At 44.7% G+C, this 12,538-nt stretch overlaps 2 protein-coding genes across 4 annotated transcripts; both read right to left on the bottom strand.

The window, feature by feature from the left end:
- Positions 1–2,352: 2,352 nt before the first annotated feature.
- si:ch211-286b5.4 (afadin- and alpha-actinin-binding protein B) lies at positions 2,353–7,810 on the bottom strand. Of its 3 annotated transcripts, none has more exons than XM_024259971.2 (12): positions 7,661–7,810; positions 7,470–7,525; positions 7,302–7,387; positions 7,171–7,239; positions 6,976–7,099; positions 6,825–6,891; positions 5,433–5,568; positions 3,369–3,590; positions 3,134–3,295; positions 2,951–3,065; positions 2,717–2,882; positions 2,353–2,592 (listed from the first exon to the last, which is right to left on the bottom strand). In XM_024259971.2, the coding sequence occupies exons 2-12, from the start codon at positions 7,504–7,506 to the stop codon at positions 2,502–2,504; spliced, it is 1,275 nt and encodes a 424-aa protein (XP_024115739.1). In that variant the 5' UTR covers positions 7,507–7,525; positions 7,661–7,810; the 3' UTR covers positions 2,353–2,501. The 3 variants fall into 3 exon arrangements, with proteins under 3 accessions (XP_024115739.1, XP_024115741.1, XP_024115740.1); XM_024259973.2 differs by having other exon boundaries at positions 2,717–2,872; XM_024259972.2 differs by having other exon boundaries at positions 2,355–2,592; positions 6,976–7,084.
- A 309-nt stretch (positions 7,811–8,119) lies between these two features.
- On the bottom strand, positions 8,120–9,998 carry si:ch211-286b5.5 (uncharacterized protein LOC100003596 homolog). The gene is made up of 3 exons (XM_024259974.2): positions 9,605–9,998; positions 9,228–9,354; positions 8,120–8,612 (listed from the first exon to the last, which is right to left on the bottom strand). The coding sequence occupies exons 1-2, from the start codon at positions 9,692–9,694 to the stop codon at positions 9,229–9,231; spliced, it is 216 nt and encodes a 71-aa protein (XP_024115742.1). The 5' UTR covers positions 9,695–9,998; the 3' UTR covers positions 8,120–8,612; position 9,228.
- Positions 9,999–12,538: the final 2,540 nt, after the last annotated feature.

Genomic DNA, 12,538 nt, shown 5'->3' with positions numbered 1-12,538 from the left:
ATTGTTGCCACTGAAGTGCACCTGTTGTTAATTCCATGAACACCAATACAGCTGAAATTGATTAACGAGGCCCTCAGCTGCTGAACCATCAAGAAAATTATCAGACGGGTTTAATTCAATTCATGCCAGGCCCAATAAAAAAAAGTGCTCCTTTAACTTTTGTGAGCAGTATATAAATTTGTTTTATTGTTCTGTGTTTTTGACCTTGAAAAAGATGTTGCACTCCATTAAGAATTTCAGGACATTTTATGTCCTTCAGTAGAGCATCATTACTCCCACTAGCCCTCTGACCATTCATTGAAAAGTTTTCAAAAAGTAATTAATTAAAGTTAAGCTGCATCTTTCCAGAAAACTTTTTTAGCTTCTGATATTTCCTCAGGAATTCCACTATTGGGCTGAAATTGATTCATTATGAATTGATTATTTGACTGCAAGTGGAGGTATCAGACTGGAGTGGAGAAGGGAGCTTTTTTACTTGCCAATGTTCGTTTTGTCCTTCATCTGGTGATTCAATTCAATTTTATTTATATACCCCAATATTACAAAGGAAATTTGCTTCATTAGGCTTCATGCCAGTAATTTTATAGATGCAGAAAATTAGTCATAAAATATGATAAATAGCTCAAGACTAAACAGACTAAAACTGGTTATCCCTGCCCTTAGACCCTCCCCCCAGTAAGGAAAAACTCCTAAAAAACCTGAGTCAGGAAAAAATAAGAAATCTTAGGGATGCCCACATGAGGGAGAGGTCCTATCCCAGGATGGACAGGTGATTGACCAGTGGTCCAGAGTGGTTAGGTTTGAACAACGATTTGAATTAAGAAATATTCAGAAATTTGCTTTATAAATGTCCTCCATTAAGAGAGAAATGCTACAAGATAATGTTACAAATGTCAGAAATGATTTTCATTGGAGGGAGTCTAAAGTCAGGCTGCTCTCAAAGTGTTGAAAAGCACACCAAGGTTCACATGGAAGTGAGCAGACAGCTTTGTTCGTAGAAGAACCTAATATCAGGTAAGCAACACAGACGAGCCAACAGGATTTGACCTAGAGTCCGCCTGCAGACAGTAGGTGTGTTTGAGATCCCCAGCACCTCACCTGCATCGTCGGCGAGACCAAGCTGCTGCTGGAGGGGGCGGAGAAAGGTCCCTGGGATGAAGGTGAACAGCGAGACTGTACGAGAACAAGGAGTTGGGGTTGTCCTCAACATTCGGTTGAATTTTAATATTCCACTCCTCAGTATGATCTGTGCTGTTGTGTCTTATTTTTCAACAGCTTTCAGAGTAAAGCAGATGGGGGGGGGGGGAAATAGCCGCTGGATTCATTTCATGAGCATTGTCCCAAATAAACCGATAAAATATAAATTAAAGTTAATTGTAAAGACAACAATAAGAGATATAACCACAGATTATTTGAAATGTTTATATTTTCATCAGGGATTCACTACCTTCCAGAAAGAGCAAAAAAAAAAAAACACAAATTTCCTTCATTTAGCACTAGTTATTTCACATCAAACTACAAGAACTTTCAGGACACAGTTTCCCCACAATGCATTGTTTCGTAGTCCTTAAGGCGGCTTGAAGCCAGCGTAGTACCTATATTTTGGCTGCGCTGGCTTACGAAGGCACCTTGAACCCGCCCTTTTCCCCCCAATACTTCGTGACGCCGCACATTTGATGTCTGTGACAGAAACTAACCAGCCAACACGGTCGCAGTAAAATGCGTACATATTCCACGACTTTGCACTCTGAAATACCGTGTATAATATACGGCAAACACGCTTTTTGCATCCATATGATACGCAATGATTGAGAATAGGTTGCGCCGGCGTACAATATACACGGCTTTTTAGGTTTCGTTTTGATCACGTGGTCAGAAATCCTCCGGCTCTTTTCTAAATGATGCCGTTCCTGGCTAAGGTTAGGATTACGGTTATGGTTAGGGTTAGAAAAGCAAATTGTTCGGTTGTGGGGCTGTCTGTGATGCTCACGCCTCCACCAGGGGACGTGTCAAACGTGGAAAACAGACTTCAACACGTTTAGGACCGCGGGCATTATATGCACGCAAAAACCGGTTTTGGCGTATATTATACACGGTATTTCCCAAATCGTGGCATATGTACACATTTTACTGAGACTGGGCTGAACCAGCATACACCGCAATCCAGGCAATCTGCGCACTGCGGGTCCGCCTTGGTCATCTCAAACACGCTTAGCGTCAAACAGAACCTTGGGATGGTGTGGTTTACACTATTAATTTTAAGAAAAAAAAAAAGGAAGTTCCTGGTTTAAATCCCAGTTGGGACTACCTTCTTTCCACAATCTAAAATTGTTTTAATTGACACAACACTTCTGTTTTGCAAATTGGAATCTTTAATTATTCTCCTTTAACATAAACATCCAGAAGTAAAACCAAGGACCAAGCATCAATCTGTCTAAGAAATATTGGAAAAAAAAATTAAAATAATTTATTAAATATTTTAAAAGAAGCAAAGTGTTGAATTAAAATGAGCGGTCTGAACATGGGTCCCACGGTGTGCGAGCTTGGTCGGTTTGGCTCCCCCCACGTCTCATCTGTTGCTCCTCTCTGGACCTGAAGCAGAGAACCAGCAGATCAGTCTTGTAGCATAAACTTTACAAATGCACTCGTCCAACAGATTTCATAATTAGTCTTTCATTTTACTTTGCCAGCGGCTAAACGCTGCACCAATGCTGACCTGTGGCTGTAGGATAGGTTGAGGGCAGAGTACAGCTCAGGAGTGGTTGGTGTTTGAACTTTGACCCTCTCACATAATCCAGAAACAGCGGCAAACCCTGACTCTGTGGGTGAGTGCGTGACAGGATAGCAGCCAGATATGATGGAGGGGTCCAGGCTGCAGTAAGCTGGAGTCAGACAGGTGAGTGACGTTTGTCTTTCCAGAAAAGACGTCCACGTGTGATTGAGCACTCACAGAGAGGAGAGCGCCTCCTGCCGTTAATGCTGGGATCCGCCTTTCCAAACTGAGGAGAGTCGCACAGATACAGCTGCTTCACCAGATCCGCCTTCTGCTGTTCAAAATCCCGGCGCTGTAGAGCCAAGATGGACAGCGATGAACAAAGGGAACCAAACCAAACAAAGACATCTGCTTTTATACCTCATGGCTGAGCCGGATGGCCGCATCAGTGAAAGCTTGGCGCTCTCGCTCAAATGTTTGTCTCTGGTGGTGCAGTTCTGCCCATCTCATCTGCAGACGCTCCCACTCCTCCAGGAAGTAAGAACCCAGGAGCTCAGGAGGTGGAGGGTAAGAAAGGCTATCCTTGAGGATGCAAACGCAACGTTTCACGTGTCAGAAGTTACCATGAGTCCAGGTGAAGAACTGCAGGTCCTACCTCCAGCAGCTGCTGCTGTAACCTGACCAGCTTCTGGGCTTCTCTCATTTCAGCCTCCATTTGAGCCAGGAGCTTGTCGTGGTCTGTGCCGGCAGCAGCTTGGAGCTTGCCCTGTACCCGCCTCCAAGCCTGAACAATTCCCCCAGTCACATGCTCTCCAAGCGCCACCTCGGCTTGATCCAAGCTCTTGTCTGCAGTCTCAGCTTGCATGTCTGACAGGAGCTGAAGGGTTTAAACAAAAGCGCTGATTTGGCACTGTTGTTCTTGGCTCTGAGGTTTGACTATCAGACAACCTCTCCTCTCTAGTACCCTGACATAAGCTTTCCCAGGGAGGCTAAGGAGTGTGATTCCCTGGTAGTTGGAACACACTCCGGTCCCCCATCTTGAAAAGGGGAACCACCACCCCAGTCTACTTGTCCAGTAGACGTGCAGCAGAGACGTGTCAGGCAAGGCACTCCCACAGCATCCAGAGACTTGAGGTACTTGGGCCGCACTTCATCCACCTTCCATGGGACTTTGCCACAGAGGAGCTCTTTAAACCACCTCAGTGACGACAACTCCACCCCATAGTCCTCCGCCTCCTCAAAGGAAGGCCCGTCAGCAGCATTGAGATCTTCAAAGTGTTCCTTCCACTGCCCGGCAATGTCCCCAGTTGAAGTCAGCAGCTCCCCACCTGCACTGAAAATGGTGCCTAAAGAAAACTGTTTTTCCCTGCTGAGGTCCCGGATGGTTTACCAGAATCTTTTTGAAGCCAATCGATAGTACTTCTCCGTGGCCTCATGGAACCCATAACAGAACAGAGTATTTGCCTCCGTAACAGCCACTTAGACTTTCTGTCCCTGTCAGCTTCCTCTGGAGTCCCACAGGTCAGCCAGACTTGACAAGACTCCTTCAGCTTGACTGCATCCCTTACTTCTGGTGTCCACCATCAGGTTTTAGGGTTGTCGCCCCGATGGGTACCAGAGACCTTTGCAACCACAACTCCGAAAAGCAGAAGAGACAATGGAGGCAAAGAAAATGCTCCACTTGGACTCAATGTCACCAACCTCCCCCGATACCTGTTTGAAGTTCTCCCAGATGTGGGAGTTTAAGACTTCCCTTACAGAGGGCTCAGCCAGTTGTTCCAAGAAGACCCTCACAGTATGTTTAGGTTTGCCAATTCTTTGTGGTCTCCTCCCCCGCCAGCGAATCCTACTCCCTACCAGGTAGGTAGTGATCAGTGGACAGCTCTGCCCCTTTCAACCGAGTGTCCAAGACACTTGGCTGAAGGTCACCTGAAAATGCTACGAAATCGATAATTGATCTCCTGACTAGGGTGTCCTAATGCCAAGTGTATTGAGTGACACCTTTGTGTTCAAACATGATATTAATTTTGGACAAACTATGAAGTGCACAGAAGTCCAACAACAAAACACCTCAGGTTTAGGTCAGGGAGGTTATTCCTACCAATTAGGTCCCTCTAGGTGCCACCGTCATTGCCCACATTGGCATTTAAGTCCTCCAGGAGGATGACAGAGTCCCCTGTTGGAGCACTTTCCAGTACCTCTTCAAGAAACGTCAAGATGGCCGGATACTCTGAACTGTCGTTTGGCCCATAAGCCAAAACCAGTCAGAAACCTGTACCACACCTGACTGCGAAAGGACATGACCTTCTCGTCCACCGGTGTGATCTCTAACACTTGGCGGCTGAGCTGAGGGCTCACGAGAAAGCCCACCCTGACCCGCCGCCTCTCACCATGGGCAACTTCAGAACCCAGGTTGTATGTGAGCCCAGCTATATCTAGCCTTATCTCTCAACCTCCCACACAAGCTCAGGCTCCTTCCCTCCCAGGGAGGTGACATTCCATGTCCCAAAAGCCAAATTCCATGAGCGGGGTTCAGCCCACCAAGGCACTTGCCTTCGACTGCCACCCAATCCACATTGCACCGGCCTCAGACTATATTGATGACCAGAGAAATGATCAATTTAGTCACTAACTGAAAATGTGCAACTCAAACAAAAAATCATGACCTGAAATCTAGACATCTCTATAATTCTTTAAACCCCCACTCCCCAGTACTCACACCAGTGATTGCGACCTGCTCCATGTCGGCCCGCAGCGCGTGCAGCAGAGTGGCGAGGCTGTGCCGCAGCTTCATGGCCTCCCTCAGCTCTGCCTCTCTGCGTTCCAGCATCACTCGCAGAGCTGATTCCTCTCCTCTGCCGGCAGGAAAACCATCAACACAACAAAAGAGTGGAAACATTTTTTAACTGGTGAAGGAAAAAAACTCAACTTCAGGTTTCCCAACTACCGGTATTTGTTTTTTCTTTGAAGCCAGAAAGCAGCTTGTAGTTACAACTAGTTCTAATCTGAGCAGGTTTATGAAGACTTCCATAGAAAAAAACATTGATGGACCTATTTTACACTTCTGTGTTTTAAACTGGATGTTGTGTTATGATACTTCCAGAACTTGTGGAAAAAGGCCCATGTTTTGTTTTTGTTTTTTTACCTTCAAGATCGGTTTTTAAGGTTGAAAACCTGCTTATAATTAGTTTGTGACAACTTATATTTTAATAAAGTTCATTTTTTGTTAATCTTAAAAAAAACAGCCTAGCAGGATTTGTAGACCTATTCCAGTCCTAAGACCCCTGGTCCTGATATGATTTTAATATATGCACACATCCTCTTGTCAAAGAAAAAAAAGCCACAACAGCCTATTAAAAACACCAACATTATGATTTTTTTTTCATCCTAGTGGGTCTTTAAGTGAAATCCAAGTCATTTTAAATTTTTTAAATAAAATTCCATGCAATATTAGTCAATTTTCTAATGTTTTCTTTCAGTGATGCCATTTCTGAATTAAGTCATTCCATCATATGTACATTTTATTTAAAAAATATATTTATATAGATCTCACCATGACGTGCGACCATGATTGGTGTTGTCTGATCTGGACACCTAGAGTCAAAAATCACTTTTTTTTTTTAAATTTTAAGTTAGCTAATGTCTGTATTTGTTACTTATTTAAGACACACAGATCTTCGTCCTTTCCTTCAGAAAAATGTGTTTGTTTCCGTTTTAAAATGAGAAAAACTCAACGCTTTACACCTGAAATGACAACCAGGCTTTTAAATCCAGAGTACCTCGTGACACTAAATCGACAAAATCCTTTTACTTTTCTTTGAATGTGTAGGTTTTAGTAATTTAACCAAGGATTCGACGATAGTTTTTAAACAAATCTCTGCACAAAATGAAATACGCAGAACAGCTAATGAGCAGTAAATAAGATACAAGCTCTTGTTGTTTAATGCATTGCTGATTTTAAACAAAATGCCAACATATCTAGAAACTTTGTGTCTTATATATTTTATGCGAGATTCCAGTCATCGTATCATACATTTGCCTGAGATTTTACATCTGTGTAACGAAAGTGTCATTTTTTTTTCCAGGTTAAATGAAAGGAAAATCTTCTTACTTTGACCTGAAGGCTTTGCTCACTTCCCTCCTTTGGCTCTCAGGTGGGAAGTTCAGCATCTCCATGGCTGTAGGAAAGATCAGAAACAGTCAAATGTCTCAGGAGTCTTTGAGCTGCAGTGAGGGCCTTGTGGATGGATGGTGGGCCTCACAGTGAGCCTCCTCTCTGGGTGTGTTGGTCAGCTGGAACAGCTTGTCCTTGAGTCGACTGGTGGTCACCTCTCGGCGCCTCAGCTCCGCCTCCTGCTGGATGGACTGCAGCTGCAGGTGGGAGCTCTAATGTCAAGAAGGAGCTTTCAGAGCAGAGCAAGAAGAAGCACTCATCTCCCATCATGCACTTGGCTTACTTTGACCCTCTCAGTCCGGAGTGCGTCCTGCAGCCTGGCCACATGCTCATCCATCTCCTTCAGCTGGTCCTGAAAGAGTTCATCAGTTCTCCACCAAAATCTGATTGAATCAGCTTCCTTGTTTCACCCACCCAGAGAGAGTCTCCTTGCTCTCTGTGTTTCTCTCTGTCAGTCCACCAGGAGGCGCCGAGAGGACAGCTATTCTCCAGGTATGGATCTATGCACCAAAGAAACACCAGGTGGTAAAGCAGACTCTTCTGCATTCTGCTTCAGCAGTTTTGGTGAAGGCTTGTTCTGACCTGCTCCACCTTTCTTCTGTCCAAACCTGGCAGCCATTCGGATGAACTCAGAACTTCTGAAAATATTCGGGGAAACTTGAGAATGTTACCAACACAAAAGAAGAGCTGAGGGAATTCCTAAAACTCAAATTGATTATGTTTCAGCATTTAAAGAGATATTTCAGGGAAAGGGACTCAAACGCTGCACTTACATCCAAAGCTGAGCACTGGAGGAGAATTCAGCTAATCACTCTGGAATACCAAACTGAACTGGTCAGAGAACAGCCAGATTATTTTCAAGAATGACTCCTCCTTCCCAGGGATTCAGCCAATGAGCAGAAAGTCCCGGAAGAAAGGAACAATCAGGACAATCGCTCACACCCAGAGCCACTCAGCTCATTAACTTCAGATCCTCTCTGGAGCAGACGTTTTCCACATGAACCAACCAGCAGATGGTGTTTTTTTATTTAACAAATAAAGGATGTAATGATTTAACAAACACTGCAGCTTCACATTGAAGAGCTTTGTTTCACTCATCATCACAAAGGACAGTCTGATCCTTTCACACCTCTTTAATCCTGCACCACATCTAAACTGTTTCAAAATAAAATACACATTCATCATTTTTGGTTTTAAATAGAAATAAATCAAAGTTCATATAGAAACAGACAAACAGAATGAAAAGTTTGGTTTATTTGATCCCAGTGAAACAGGTTCATGAAAAACAACAACCCTCCATAGATCACAGTGTGAGGCTGTGCGTATGTGTGCGTACAAACATGCAGAGGAGCAGTATGGGTAATAATTTAACAGTGTGTGTCTTGAACCAGTGACATCCGTTCCATTTTAATGTTTCACATGTTTGACACGGAACCTGCTTTGATTGTTTTTTTGTCTTTTTCAGCAACCCCCACCACCGCCACCGAGAAGAAGGAGGAGTGACGTCTCCACGATGAGAAATGTGGAACAGTCCGGTCTGAAAACCTCGCCCGGTGCCGCAAAAGCCAGATTAATCATTAGTCCAGTTAGAGCTGGGAACATCGGAGTCTTCAGTGGAGCAGACGGGAGCTGAAACAGCGTTCATTTGGCAAACGAGTGACCTCCGGAGCACCACGTGCACCAGTGGAGGAGGTGCTGCTGGGAGACCGTACGCAGGACAGACTCCTGCAGAGAAAGAGGACAAAGCTCATTTAAACTTCGTTCACCTTCACCGTTCAGAACGGCAGCAAACGTCACCATGGAAACCTTGGGTGTGCAAAAGGATAAAAAGCTGAAGGGGCGTTTCGGACAGCAATAATTGCATCTTCCTTCCATCCAGTGAAGGAAGGGATTCCGAAATGTTAGAATCCGAGCAGCTACGAGTTGTAAGACAGGACAGTAGTCCAACAGCACTAACATAAACATGAGTCATTTAAAAGAAAAAGTGAAAGAGGCTGATGATGTTTTCTGAATGATTCAATGTCTGATGAAACCTGCTGAATAAAAGAGTCACTAAGTAAAAATAAGGTTTTTCCATCACTTCTCTCAAATGACCGCTCTGGAAAGAACCAAACACGTCTCATCTATTAGCACTGACGTTTAGGAGGTAACTAACACTATTATGTGGTTTTATAGCCTCATAAACGTAGTTTAGGAGTCAGACTCAGCAGCGCCCCCTGTGGCCACAGCTTGGTTCACAACAACGGAAGTCCTGCTCATCTGGTTCTGACGTCACGATCATCTGGACGAGAATTGGTGACTCAGACAGTAACGTAGAGGGGTCTAGGGGGGGTCACCCACCTTAGAACAGGGAGCAGGACTTGGGGGGTCTGAAGGGGTTGTCGCTGGACGGGACCCCCATCAGCAGCGGGTCCTTGGAGGCGTTTTGGAAGCAGTACTGTTGGAGATCCGCGGCGGCCTGGGACACCTGCAGACACGCGCATGCGCGTACAAGAAAAGGGAGAAAGAATCGTAACTGACACGCACGCGCCTCATTTCCATACTGAGAGGCGCTCCTCTACATATAGAGCTGCGGTCGCGCGCGCGCGCGCGTTTACGAGTCGAAACTGACAGTCGGGGAACTTTACAACAACTTTTATGACACTTGTGGAATAAAGTTAGAGCCGCGAAGTTGTGTAACAGCTGCTTCCCGGACACTCGCGCGCGCGCGCTCGAACCTTGATCCTGCGGACGCTGGCCTCCAGCCGCAGCTGCTTCACGGTCCTCTGCGCGATCACGAGGCTGTTGCTGGCGTTGTTGTTGGACATGGCGGCGGCTCTTTGACGCGAACGGTCACCCAGGAGCGGAAACGAGTCCGAGCCGCTCCGAAGCTGCCCGACCGGGAAACGACGTTCACTCCCTGACCCCGCCCCCCGCGGTCGCACCCTCACCCCGCATTGGCCCGTCCTCCGTCAATCCAGGGAAGGGCCCGCCCCTCAAAACATCAGCCCCTATTTAGAGTTTCCTCGAGAGCAGAGGAGGGGCAGCAGTGACCTTCAGGAACCGCGCGCGCACAGTCACGTGCGTGATGGACTGTCATTCAAGCTGCCAGCCCCCTCTGATTGTTTTTGAGGAGGCCCAGAGATGACTTGACCAAAAACTGTCAGGTGTAAGCCCCGCCCACATCGATCAACAGGTTTTCCCTCCCTAGTTTGACACATGGAAGGGTAGAATGATCACATGACCCTCTCCTCCTGCCTCTGGTAAGAAGATGTCCCTCACATCTGCTTCAGTTCAGAGACATCAGCACTTCACCTGTGATGACTTTTGTCAGGTTCTCCTCTGTGACCTGTGAAGGTGAGGTCAAAGGTGAAGCAGAAATATCTTCAAGTGGGGAAAAGGAGCTTCTATAGCATTTTCCATAATCTTTGTTGTTAGGATATGTTCGTCTTTAACTCTCCAGTGTTTCTTTTATTTACTAAAAGGTTAACTCGATAATCCGAGCAGATTTCTCCTTTAAAATCTGCTGGAATGATCGTGTTTACGGTTAAAAAGTTACAGTACCTTAAAGATTTTGTATTTAAGCGTCACAGACGACACCCCAGGTGTTAAAGGGTTCATTTCTCAGGCTTCATTGCAGCTTCCCCCTGATTGGTCAGTGGGGGTTACATCATTAGAGTGACAAAAACTAGCAGGAGGACAAATGTGGTTTGTGGGAACCATCAACCTCCCCTGAAGGCCTCACAAAGGGCCAGCCAGCGCCAAGGGCCACCAGAAACAGAGCACCGCCAAGGCCAGGGCGTCAGTGGGGCTTCCATGCCCCAGCCAGAGGAGGGACACCCTCCGAACCTCAGGATGTAGGAATCCAGCAGGGGTCTGTGAACAAGCAACGTGTTCCTACGTGTAATCCTTGATCACATAGCTTAGATTTTTGTGCATGTTTGAGCCCCCCTCCATGGAGACAACATATCACCCCCTCCACCAAAGCTGAGTCTCAATGAGAGATCCCCCTGTTTCCTGGAGACTAGTTGATCCATAAAGTTGTGAAGGTCCCCCCGCCCTAGTCCTGCTCCAACTAGGGCTAGGTTGATAAAATTGATTAATCAATTGGATTTAAGCTTGATAGATCAATACAAAGTCCATAAAAATATAAATTGAGTACATGTAGCTAAAGTTTGCTAGCTTGATGCTAACATTTAATGGAATGGGGCAGCTAATGCTAACACTCATTTGACCTAAACATACTTTTCTCACTAAAAGAACATCCTTATAAACTCACAGACATGAATTTTACAAACTCTTTTAAGGAAATATGTTTTAAAGTAACCATTTGTGGTCTAAAGCCCACTTTTTTTGCTCATGTTTTCTTCTTCTTCTTCTGGAATGAAGTGTAATGCCATAGCGCGATTGCCACCTAGTGGCCAAACTGAAATTACCTCAAGGAGAAGCAGAACAATGTTTAAAATGTTAATGATCTGAATATTAAATTGAATTGAAGAGTCTAAAAATAATGTAACTGCATCGATCCAGGCTCTTGTGAATCGAATAGTTTCTGAAAATAATAATCGACTAATAACACACTTCTCCTAAATTGAAAACAACTGCAAGAAAAGATGTCCTCATCTGTGGGATTTAGTGATCTTCCTGATGTTTGAAGAGGTGGTGACCTGGGGGAATGAATGTGGGATCTCCATCCACAAGAAGAAACATTAAAAAGGTGTATCTGCTGGAGTGTTTTCAGAAACAGTGAGATGATTCTGCAAGAAAAAAACAGCACATCTGCATACAACATAACTTCAACAAGTCTTTATTCATCTCAGACATTCAATGGAAAAAAACCATTTCATGATCAAATGTGAGAACAAAATTCTGACTATCATTAGAAAACCTCTCCAAAAAATAAATCTCAAAACAAAAACTGTTTATTGATCCCCAGTGTTTCTCAGTAACAGAGTAATCTAACTAGTCAGAGGGAGAAACTGGACACATCAACAACAGGAGGAGATATTATGATTAGCTGAGGCAGTGTTATGCTTTATGGTAGACAATTGGAGCCAGTGTTGGTGTACAGACACACACATGCAGACACGCACAGACACACAGACACATAGGTCGCCAGAAGAATAATTTAAAAAATGTAAAACCAGATTTCATCTGAGATGAAAATCGCTTTCATTCTTGTGGAATGAGGACGGACGAGCTCTACGACTGAAACTCCAACACCAAACCTGTTTCACTGAAAAACAATAATCCCTGCACCTGATGTTTGGTATGAAAGCTTCAGTCTGAAGTATATTTCATTTCTATGAGCCAGTGAAGTAACTGAAAATAGAATCTATTTCAAATCAGCAGTTCTCTGTAGATCACGGCCTAAAGATCAGTACAGTTACACCACTCTTTCCAGCCTCATCCTTCTGCACGTCTTTGAATGTTTCACCGTTTTAACAGACCATTGTTTAATTCTGTAGTCAATTTATTTCATTAAACGTTTGTCGTTGATGGAGGAGTGGGCTGCAGATGCTACTGGTGTCAGTGACATCCACAACAAACCTCTTCTGAGTGACTTATTCCCCACGATGAAAACTTTACTATGAAGGTTCACTAATACAGGTGGCTAAATGTACACGTACAGATTAACAAGTCTTTCTTCAACTGGGGGGAGTGTCTTTGCT

The sequence above is a fragment of the Oryzias melastigma genome, linkage group LG1 (genome assembly GCF_002922805.2).
Source record: "Oryzias melastigma strain HK-1 linkage group LG1, ASM292280v2, whole genome shotgun sequence".
Classification (NCBI taxonomy): Eukaryota; Metazoa; Chordata; class Actinopteri; order Beloniformes; family Adrianichthyidae; genus Oryzias; species Oryzias melastigma.
Note: the sequence above shows the minus strand (reverse complement) of the source record. Positions and strands in the feature narration are given on the sequence as shown.